General features: G+C 42.6%; 1 protein-coding gene across 1 annotated transcript in view; it reads right to left on the bottom strand.

Annotated features, from left to right (window-relative positions):
- Positions 1-6855: 6855 nt before the first annotated feature.
- The window catches only part of LOC114045577 (galactosylceramide sulfotransferase-like), a 21798-nt gene continuing 16659 nt past the window's right edge, over positions 6856-11994 (bottom strand). Inside the window, exons 2-3 of the mRNA XM_027865647.1 lie at positions 11848-11981; positions 6856-7978 (exon numbers count right to left, since the gene is read on the bottom strand). Coding sequence (XP_027721448.1) covers positions 6856-7978; positions 11848-11981 — 1257 coding nt within the window. The remainder of the gene's footprint in view (positions 7979-11847; positions 11982-11994) is intronic.

Below are 11994 nucleotides of genomic sequence, written 5' to 3'. Positions count from 1 at the left end.
CAAGCCACTTTACTGCTCTGATCCTCAGTTTCTTCATCTGTAACATGGGGATAAAAATACCTGTAATACCTATTTCACAGGGTTTGTAGTAAGGCTCAAATGAGAGAATATATACGTAGCACAATTTGGAAATTTGTTACTTTTTATTTTAAAAATAATTTGAACTGATATTTTTCGTTTTTGCCTTTTTAAAAGTTCTTGTATTATTCTTTCCCCCTTCCAGAAAACCATCTTATTTAACAAATAATATTTGTTTAAGGAATTTTTTTTCACTTAGCTTTTGTATTTCCTTTTCCTTTTGGCCAAATCTAATTTTTAAGGTATTCTTCTCTTCAGTGAATTTTTGTAATTTTTTTTTCCATTTGGCCAATTCTGCTTTTTAAGGAGTTCTTCTCTTCAGTGGATTTTTGTGCCTCTTTTACTATTTGGCCTATTCTGTTTTTAAAGGTACTATTTTCTTCAATATTTTTCGTGCCTCCTTTACTGAGCTGTTTTTTTCATAATTTTCTTATAGCACCACTTTCATTTCTTTCCTCAATTTTTCTTTACTTCTCTTATTTGATTTTTCAAATACTTTTTGAGCTCTTCCAGGAATTCTTTTTGGGTCTGAGACCAATTCACATTTTTTTTTTTTTTTGAGGTTTTGACTTTGTTGTCTTCAGAGTTTGTTTCATCTTCCCTGTCACCATAGTAACTTTTCGTGGTGGTTATATTCTTTTGTTGTTGTTGTTGTTGTTTGCTCATTTTCCAGCATATTTCTTGCCATTTAACTTTATGTTAAAGTTGGGATCTGCTCTTGGGATGGAAGGGGCACTGTTCTAAACTTTAGACTTTTTGGTAGCTGTTTTCAGAGCTAGTTCCCGGGGTCTGTAAGTTTTCAGTTCTTCCAAGGTGGTATGATCTACGAAGCGGTGCGGTCACTGTTCATATTGCCTGCGCTCTAGTCTGTGAGTGACCATGAACATTCTTTTCTGCCCTGGAGCTGTGACCAGGGTCCCCACCCCCTATGACCACAAGGTCTGGTGTGTTGCTGCTCATCCTCATCCTGGGGCTGTGACCCAGGACTGCAACCTGCACATAGCCCTGCCCCCAGGGCCAGCAAAGGGTCCCCTGTAATCCCCTTCTGACCAGTTGTCTGACCCCCTTACTATCTGTGAGCGGAGAGCTCCAGAAGCTGCCATTGCCAATTCAATTGCCCCGGAGGCTTGCCGCTGTCTGAAAGGGGTATTGTCTATACTGGACTGTCCGCTCTTATCCTGGTTTGACAGATCTTACGTGCTGACCTCCTAGGTTGTCTTGGGCTGAAAAAATTGTTTCACCTCATCCTTTTGTGGGTTCTGCCACTCCAGAATTCATTTTGAGGCATTATTTTAAAATTGTTTGGAGGGGAATTTGGGAGAGCTCAGACAAGTCTTTGTCTCTTCTCTGTCATCTTGGCTCCTTCCGCAACCAATAATATTTTTAAAGAAGAAAGAAAAAAAAAGAGTAAGAAGAGGAAAAACCCCAGAAAAATTGATTGCCATATTGAAGAAGTCGGCAAATATCTTCAGTGTTCCCCACCTGTGCACAAGGATATACAGGAACCAACTCTCACCAGCCTGCAAGAGTGGCTTATAAGTTTTCAGGGTGATCATTTACATCACAGAAATCAGTAATCGCTACCAATCAGGGTCTGATTTATACTTTTGTTGATTGTCTGGGCTTAAGAACATGTTAATGATGCAGATTAAATTTATATGTGCATTTTTATTCCGAACCTGGTTGTTAAATCTACATCAGTACACCCCTATATTCTGTAAATAGTGTTTGAGCTCAGCAGAAGGAGAGTGGAAGATTCAGGGAATGACAATAACAATCATGTTTGCAAAGCACTGTATATCTATCATTAGCTCATTTGAGCCTCATGACATCCCTGCCTATGGACCTCCCACGTCTGCAAAGGAGGGGAGATGTTTTCTCCTATCTGGAGCACTGGGGCAATGCTTGTTCCTTGTAATTTGGCAGCATGCACTTCTGATTGTTTGGTGGTTATTGCTGTTCTCACTGGCTGCTGCCCACAGTGCCATGCTTCTCCTCAGCGGGCTTTTTCTATTACCTTTGGTCCAAATTTCTCTCACCATGAAAGTTTTAACTTTGTTCTCTAACTCCTCATTGGCAATATAGGGTTTTTGTTTGTTTTGCTTTAAATAGTATTTTAATTTTTCCCACAACTACAAATCACGGAAATTTTTAGCATTCATTTTTACAAGATTTTGAATTCCAAATTTTTCTCCTCTCCCTCCCCTCCCCTCTTCTGAAAACAGTAGATAGTTTGATATGGTTTATACATATGCTATCATGGAAAACATATTTCTATATTTATCATGGTTGTGGAAGAAGAAACAGATCAAAAGTAAAGAAAAAAAACATGAGAGAGAATAAAGTAAGTAAAAAAAAAATACGCTTAGATCTGCATTCAGAGTCCATTAGTTCTTTATCTGGATATAGATAGCATCTTGCTTTGTGAGTCCTTTGTACTTGTCTTGGATCATCGTATTGCTGAGAAAAGCTGAGGCATTCATAGCTGATCATCACATGATGTTGCTGTTACTATGTACAATGTTTTCCTGGTTCTGCTCATTTCACTTTGCATCAGTTCATATAAATCTTTCCAGGTTTTCCTTTACTCTGTGTGTTTCTGTGCTTCAAGTGTGTTTCCTGTAAGCAACATATTGTAAGATATACTATAGGGGTTTAATAACTAGTTTCCAAGTGACATTCTGGGTACTTATGTCCTTGGAGATTTTGGGACACTCCATGGTTTCTGGTAGGTCACCTAGTAACCTGATCAGTCTTCCTTCCTGTATCCCTTAGCTAGTTTTTGACATTCTCCGATATATCCAAACGATAGTATAAATTCCTGTCTGTATCAGAATCATGAGCATCAATTCTGCTGCTAATGGCCATCCTTCCAACAGCCAAAGAGCCACGTGATTGCTCAACCCTGCACATAATCAAACAGTGTCCAATTGAACTATTGTTCAATAGTGTTGCTTGAGCACAAATGAGCCTATAGAATATCTCAAAACCATTTAAAGAAATGTAATCTGACTTTTTTTAAAATAATTTTTTTCAGTTCACAAAAATTGATTTCCTCTCCTCTTTCCCCTTCATCCCTAATCTCACTAGAATAGAAAAAAAAAAAACAACAAAACTCTTGTAACAAATCACGAAGCAAAACAAATTTGCCCTTGGGCCATGCTCATTGTCAAATTGATTGAATCAGTTTGTTGGAGAAGGAAATTGAGTTTGCTCTGGAAAACCACTGTTAAATTATAGTCTAGACACTAAGGATGAATTTTTTTTTTAATCTTGCATATATTCTGTTAGTGTGGTGCACATGCTGATGAATAATTTTTGCTAAATCTTTTCTTAGAAAGATGTAATCAAAATATAGTTTGAAATATCAGCATAGCATAGACACTCCCAAAAGTTTTCAATGGATCTGTGCAAGACCAGAGCAGGTAGCTTTAACTTGATTCATTGTCTTGAAATATATACGGGCCGCACGCCGACCTTCTGCCTGTCGTGCGCCAGTACCCACTTCTCCTAAGAGAAGAGCACCGCCAGAGTCTTACCCATTCCCAGGTCTTCGGTCCTCAGCCGGATCACCACACAGAGACAAGCCATCAGGAGGCACCAACACCAGAGTTTTATTCAGAGGCCAACACATCAAACCATCATAGCAAGCCCAAGCAGCAAGGCCAGAGCAACAGGCAGGAGCCAGGGGAGCGCGCACGTGTGTTCTGACCATGCTTGTTCCTAAGTACCTACTTAGCCCCTCCTCCCCAGCCCGCTACTAGCCAATGATTGTAGGGTCAGATACCGGAAGGGGCTGTCTGAGTTTAGCACACCAAGGGGGAGGGAGTGACGTAGGAGGCCAGGATTGGATACAGGAAGGAGGCATCTGGGATTGACGCATAGACAAGAGTACGTGACCTAGGAAGTCAGACTCAGGAGGGGACTGGGTCAGTGCTGCACAAGGTCAGGAAGGTCACAAGAGGCATCTGGGGATGACGTTGCATATAGGGAGGGGACTAAGCAGAGGGAACTCAGTCCTCTGCCATCCCACTCCCACGTGGCACCGCCCCTTGCCTCAGGAGTTCAGGCTCGGCTACTTCCTTGCACCCAGCTTATCTCATAGCACTGCCCAATTGCCTCATGGCTTCTCCGAATCCAGCCCATCCCAGTACACACGACTCTGCCTACCACAGTCCCTGCCTCGACTTCCAAAATACCCAGATCTTACCTTACCCATGCCACAGCACCCAACTGGCAGCTGCCAACATCAGACAGTCCCTCACAGAAATATCCTTGCCTCAGTTTCTCATCTGTAAAATGAGCCGGAGAAAGAAATGGCAAACCATTCCAGTACGCTTGCCAAGATAACCCTAAATGGGGTCATGAGGAGTCATGCCTGAAACAACACAACAAAAAACCCTGTAAAAATCCCAAATAGGATAAGTGAGAGGAATAAGCATTTATTAAACATCTTCTATGTACCAGACATTGTGCTAAGCACTTTAGAAACACTATCTCATTTGATTCTCACAACAACCCTGGGAGGTAGGTGCTGTTACTGTCTTCATTTTATAGTTAGGGAAACTGAAATAATTAGAGGTTAAGTGACTTGCCTAGGGTCACACAGCTAGGAAGCGTCAAGAGGTTGAATAGAACTCAGGTCTTCGTGACACTAGGTCCAGTGTTCTATCTACTATGCCACCCCAAACCCTAGCTCTAGAACCCTTTGCTAATTTTAAAACACACAGAGTGTAGAAGTATTTTGTGTCATTGTTTACAAATAATGAGACCATAGGCCCCCCAGTACCATGCTCTCCACTCAGGAGATTGTATAAGCCACCAATCTGACAACAGTCATTTCAAAGAAGCAGAGAATGTTAGATCTCAGCAGCCATCTACTCCAACCATAACTGAAAAGGATCCCCCACTATAACATGTTTGACAACTGGTGATCCAGCTTTTGATTGCAAAGCTGAGAAGGGCAGAAACCACTACCTCCCAAGGTCAACCATCCCACTTATACATAGCTCTAATGGTCAGAAAGTTTTCCCTCAATTTACCTCTTTGCAACTCCCACATATTGCTTCTGGTTCTACTCTCTGGCCAAAGGGAACATAAAGGGATCTCATATGACAGTCCTCCAAATACTTCACGGCCATGATTAAGATCTCTCCTCCCCGCCACCCCCCCCCCCCCGCTCCCGCCAAGTCTTCTCCTATTTGGGCTAACCATCACCAGTTGCTTCACCCCCTTTCCATATGACATGGACTTAAGGCCCTTTTCCCTCCTGGTTGCCCTCCATCTTATCACTTCCTACCCAGAAAGTGAATGTAAGACTCTAGGTGTTAGAAGGACCATGGCAGGACATGGAGGACAATTACTTTCCTTCTCTTTGGGGCTCTGCCCTTCTTTATTCAGGCCAAGAAAGTATCAGATTTTTTGGCTGCCCTTTCACATTACTGGCTCATTTTAGGTTTACAGTTCACTCAGACTCCCAGACCTTTCCCCAAACAACCTAATGTCTAATCATGGCCCCTCATTCTTGTCCTTATGTTGACGATCTTCTGAACCAAATGTAAGACTTCACATTGATCACCATTGAAATTCATCTTCTGCCTTTCAGCCCGAAGCTCTAGTCTGGTCTGTCATGATCTTTTTGGCTCCTGACTCTGTCATTATCCAATATGTTAGCTATGTCTCCTGGTGTTCTTCCAGCTGCAATCTCATGGTGAAATCTCATCAAATTAATTTAGACACAAAAGCAATGAAAATAACAGGGTTAAGATGACCTAACATTAGAGCCATTCTTAGGCCCTATATGCAAATGGGTGAATCCCCTTACAAACTCTAAGGTGATTATAATATAACTCTTAATCACCCAAAATTTGAGGGAGAGTCACTTCCAAACTCATGACTCAGGAGTAAAAATCTTAGAGTTCAAGTTCACTTCCTGAAAGCTACTGACTTGGTAGTTCCCAATGCCACCTCAATGAGAGGGCTATGAGTGGGGCCTTGCCCATCTCTGAGTCTCTGCCTCACAGACAAGCTTCTCAGGGCAGTCTTGAGGTCTATAAAGTCACTTGAGGGAGGCTGGGGATCTAAGGAAACCTCTTACTTTTGCTCTGGGGTCATCAGTGGTCTGCTGGTACCGTTGTCTTTCCCAGGCCTGGGTTAGCCTCCTCATATCCACCCAGGACCACCTCTTGTAGCCCCACTTTTTAAATGTCCTGACTCTCAGAAGACAACCCATTCAAGTCTTCACTTAGAAATGTCCATCCTCAGTGTCCAAACATGGAGCATCCTGGGAAATGAAGTCCAGAGAATTTAGCCCAATAATTTGGGCCAATACATCGTAAGGAATGATCTCTTGGGAAGCCTCCTCGATCTCACTTTCTACACATATAAAATAGAAGGAATAAATTATTTTATTTCAGAGGCTGCTCCATAAAAGGAGAATGTCCCTTAAAATTTTTTGAAAATGTATGTAATTATTCAAATGCTGCTCTTGACTGAAGGCATCTCATATCTGGTCTACCATTTGTAAGCTCACCCAATGGACTGTGAGGTAATGCTCAGATCTTGGCCCATTTTCTTGTATGTCTTGCCCAGAGTTAGGGTAAGGGTGGATAGATACTGGCCTGGCTTGGAAGGTAGAGGTCGGACTTTATTACTTTGTCTACTTCCCTGAGTGTTTAGCCCAAAGGTTCACCCACTCTGCCCTGAGTAAAACATACCATTTGTGCATGTTTTTTGAGCCAGGAATGACAGAGAGAACTGGTCAGGGTCAGGTATCTATCAAATCTGCAGAAATTTCCTGATGTACCACCATAATTTGGTGACCCATAAGTTGACCCCAAGTTCAGTCATGTACTGGATTTCGGGGGTCACCATCTTCCGGCACAACTGGCTGTACTGATGACTGATATGCTTCTTTAGGTTGTAACCAAGGATTGTCTTTGCCCCCATTGCCTGCCAGGGCTGCAGTGATGGTTTCTCAATGTCCTTGGCATCCACTGCATGCTCACCATCAATGCAGATCCTTTCCATTCGCTCGTTCTCCCGCCGCAGCGAGGCCACCTCGCGGGCCATGCGCTCCCGCCCGAAGGCCTCCACCTTGTGCCAGAAGCTGGCGTTGAAGTGGCGGTAGAGCAGCGCGTCCAGCTGGTTCCAGGCGGTGGCCCGCCGGTAGAGCTCGCCCGTCAGCCGCGGGACGGTGGAGGCCCGGCGGGCGTTGAGCTTGAAGTAGACGATGTCCTCGAGCTCCCAGCACAGCAGCTCCTTGAGCAGCACCAGCGACTCGTCGAAGTACTCCTGCAGCATGACCAGGTGGAACCTCTGCTCCACCTCCAGGATGTGCGCCTCCACCTGGGGGCTGCGGGGGTCCAGCCCGCTGTCGTAGCCCAGGTCAAAGAAGAGCAGGTTGCGGAGGTAGTGGGCGTTGAAGCCTTTGGGGTCATAATAGTGGTCGGGGTCCTGCAGGAACTTGGCCAGCTTGTCGGGGCCCGTGAGCCTCCACGTGAAAGGCACCACCATGCCGAAGTAGTGGAAGGACGACTCGAAGAGATGAGCTGGATCCCGCAGCACTGTGATGAAGGTAGCATTGGGGGTCACCAGGCTATGCACTTCAGAGTAGGAGAAACGCATGTGGTTGCAAATGATATTGAAGCAGTCGCCAGGCTGGTAGTTGTGCACCAGGCTGCGCTTGAAGAAGGAGGGGTAGTTGAAGTCATTGTATCCACTGGGGAAAGCGAACTTGAGGTTGTACTTCTGGCCAAAGCGGAGGAGGATATTTAGCAGGGTGCTGCTGGCAGTCTTATGAGTCTTCATGAACACAACATCTAACTTTGGCCAGCAAGAGCCTTTGGGGATGTTGGCAGGTGAGGTGGGTGGAGAGGAACATCGGGTTGGCTCTGGGGCCCTGTTGGGAAAGAAAATGGTGAGAACTTTGGTGAGAAAGCTATAATCATTTTTTTTCTCATCATGTGTGACCTTGGATAAGTCCCTTCTCCTCTCTATGTCTCAGCTTCCTCATCTATAAAGTAAGAGCCAACCAAGAGATATTATTTGCAATGAGAAAACACTAGAAACCTTTCCAATAAGATTAGGGGTAAAACAAAGATATCCATGGTCACCATTATTATTAAATATGGTTTTAGAAATGCTACCTCATAAGATAAGACAAAAAACTCAAAGAAATAAGAATAGGCAAACTTATCTCCAATCACAGATGATATGATAGTTTACTTTAAGGACTATAGAGATTCAACAGTCAAATGCTACAATAAGCTCCACATAGAGAGCTATGCTATAAATAGAGATGCACACATCCTCAAAATGTTGGAAGAGAACAGAATGGAGCTGCTTACACACCTGTGGCCGAGGGGAGAATTATTAACTGAACAAAAGGTAGAAATGATCATGTAAGAGAAAAGTCAAGTTGGATTATGTAACATTGAAAAGTTTTTGTAAAACTGTTATCAGTACAACTAGAATTAGATGAGAAGCAGTTAAATGGGAAAACTTCTTTGCAGCAAACATCTCTATTAAAAGTCTTACATACAGGATATATTTATCTGTATATTTACATCTGTATCTACATCTATCTGTCCATCTACATAAATAGACACATGCACACATGCACTCACTCATACACTCACACACACCTGCACACACACACGTACACATATGCACACACACACACAAGTACATACACGTGCATACCCATGCACACACACATACACACACATACGCACACACACACACCTGAATATATAAGAACAAGAATCATTCCAGAATAGATAAGTGGTCAAATCATATGAACAGATGACTTTGAGTCAAAAAATGTTAAACTTTAAACCACCAAATGGAAGAGTGCTCCAAATCAATATTAATATGAACAATGCAAAGTAAGAGAATTCTGACATTTAACCTCACAATAAACAGATTGAGTAAGATGATAGAAGACAAAAATGGTGCAGCAGAGGTATGGAACCTGGCTAACAGATTGGGATTTGTTAGTTCAGAGGGATAAGCATTACCTTTAAACCTGTAGAACAATTTGGATCTATTATAATCTCTGAGCAGGAAAGCAGATTCAAATCAGGCCAGGGAGTTCTTAAAGGGACACACACACACACACACAGCCTGGAGACATGGACTGAAAGGAAGGAGTGAAGACTGATAGAGTCAAACAGTAGCAGCAAAGGGCTGGGGGAGGAGGGAGACAGTGTCCCCAGACCTACCTGGAGCTTAACAAGCTGTATCCCAATTTTTGCTTCAAACAAGAAGAGGTCAAGGGTGACCTGGAGTTTTAAAATATTTAATTTAGGTCAGAGAGCCAAACTTCTGTCTGAATGGTAGGAATTTTCTTATCTGGGGGCCTTGAGCTATTGCAATTGTATTAATAACTTTTCATCTGGTATAATTCCATAAAACCAAGAAAAGGACCATGTAGACTTGAAGGCCATTTTATTTTTCCCAAGATGAAAATCAAGCTAATTGTTGTAACAGGTTGCGGATTATTAAATAAAGGAAAGGGAGTAGAGAGGAGAGGGACATAACCAGAGAAAAAAATCACATACGTCATCCCCTGAGGAGAAGATAGGAAAGACCTTGGAAGAATTCTTCCTTGGAAAGACTTGTATCTAGCATTCAGTATTAAATGATATAATATTTGGAAAGTGCTTAGCACAGTGCCTGGCACACAATAGGCACTATGTACACACTGATTCTCTTCCCTTCCTTCCTTCAGTAAGGAGAAGGGAGCAAGAAGTATCAGGTATCATCTGACCAGTTCTACCCTCCATAGCAATGCTCACCTATATTACAATAGTAAATTTTGAAGGGACTCTGGAAAGACAAGCATTATTGATGGAGTTGGGAATTAGTCCAAATTCTAGAATTATACCAAAAAATTTATCAAATTGTACATATCCTTTCAGCCAGTGATAACACTATTAGATACATAACCCCAAGAAGGACAAAGACAGAAGGGAAAGTATACCTAGAATCTAGGTATACAAAAATAATTCTAGTTGCACTGATAAAAATATTTATGGCAGTAATTTTTGTAGTAGCAAAGAACTAGAAAGAAAGTGAATGTCCATCTCCTAGGGAGTGACTGAACAAAGAGGAATTTAATAGAATATTATTGTGCTATAAGAAATTATGGATATAAACTCAGAGAAATTTGGGTAGACTTGTGTGAAATGATGTAGAACAAAGTAGGAAAAACCAGGAAAACAATTTCCACAATGACTATAGTAATGTAAAGGAAAACAACATTGAAATATTTTGGAATTTGTACCAAGGCAGTGTTCAGTAACAACCTTATGAGACTAAGGGTGAAGCATGACTCCCATCTCTTGGTGGCAGACTGGGTGTCGAATGAGGTGTGGCTGTTTTCAGAGTTGCCCAATTTGTTTTGCTTGTCTGTATTTATTTATGTATTATGAGGTTTCTCTTGGCAGATCAATGGGAGAGGGGAAGTAACAGTGAAGTTCAAAAATTATCAACAAAACTTTAATAAATAAAATGCAAATAAACAAAATGAGGGAGTTGGGGATAGATGGTGTCTAAGGTCCCTTCCAGTTCTTACCCAGTTCTAACATTCTTTGTTCTAGGTTTCTTCTAGTTCTAAGAAGTTGTGACTTCAGACCCCCTTCAACTCTGACTAGATTCCATATTCTACAAAGTCCCTTAGATCTAATATTGCATATTTTGCACTCTAAGGTTCTGTGAAGCTTTTACTCCCTATGTTCTATCTTCATTTTTACCTGTAATACTCCGTGCTCTCAAATCCCCTTTGCGTCTGACATTCTGTGCTCTAAGACCTGTTCCATTTCTCTTAGTTGTATTTTCAGCTCCCGTTTTCAATGTTCTGACATTCCTTTCAGCTCTGACCTTTGTCTTCTAAGTTTTCTTCCAGTTCTTACATTCTATGTTCTATGTTGTAGTTCTAACAACTAGGTGTGAGACCCACTTAAGCCTGTCATCACTCAAAGAAGGCTGAAAACCTGGACTGGCCAATCAGAAAAAGACATTTGGCGTAGTCCAAGTTAACACTCCCACAGTTCCTTGCGATGCTCTTTGAGTGAATCCACAGTTTTCTTGCTACGTCAGCAATCGCAAGACCAGGTGAGGCTGACCGGGAGCCCTCTTCTGTTTATGACTGATAAAGACCAAGTGCCTTGAACTGGACACCATCTTGATTAATGACATTTTTCTCATCTTGTTGTTTTGTGGCCCTCTCTTGTAAGACATTCTCATGTTTTATGACATCCCCTTGTTAATGACTGGAAGAAACCAGACATTCGGGGGGCACTCTCTTGTTCAATGGAAACTATAATTTTGGCTGACACAGGCATCCTGGGTCAGAAGGGAGGGGGGAGCACTTCCTTACTCAATGGATATCTAGTCTCCTTCGACTAGCCTTTCTTTGAGCTCAATCTGATTGGGTTCTCATATATGCATGATTCTGCTAGCTTACAGAGAGTAAACAGCACATATATGACCTAATTCTGTTTGTCTCTTTTTAGACCAAACACAAAGTTGACACAGGGAAGCCTCAGCCTCTTCTTCTTCCCCAGGCTCTCTCTTGTCTGTGGTGGATGTGAGTCTTCCTTCTATGCGCCCAGAGACACATTGCCTTTGAAGTGAGAGGCCCCTCCTACCCACTCCCCTTATAGGGTTTCTAACAATGGAACCCTCAATCTGGGTGAGGGCCAGTCTTAAGGCCAGGAGGCTGCCCAAGCCACCCTCTTTCCCCCCTCTTTGCTTCTCACTCACTTGGCTGTGGTAACCTGAGAAGGAGCAATAGTGTACGAGTAGAGCAGCAATAGAAGGCCGGTAAAGAGGCAACCCAGAAGGAGCCCCTTTGCCATGCTGTGCCAGGGCTTCCTGCAGGATGGCATCTCAGTCACCTGGGGAACAGAG

Source organism: Vombatus ursinus, unplaced genomic scaffold, assembly GCF_900497805.2.
Source record: "Vombatus ursinus unplaced genomic scaffold, bare-nosed wombat genome assembly UNPS02001287.1, whole genome shotgun sequence".
NCBI lineage: Eukaryota > Metazoa > Chordata > Mammalia > Diprotodontia > Vombatidae > Vombatus > Vombatus ursinus.
The sequence above is the reverse complement of the archived record's forward strand: the minus strand, read 5'-3'. Positions and strand labels throughout refer to the sequence as shown.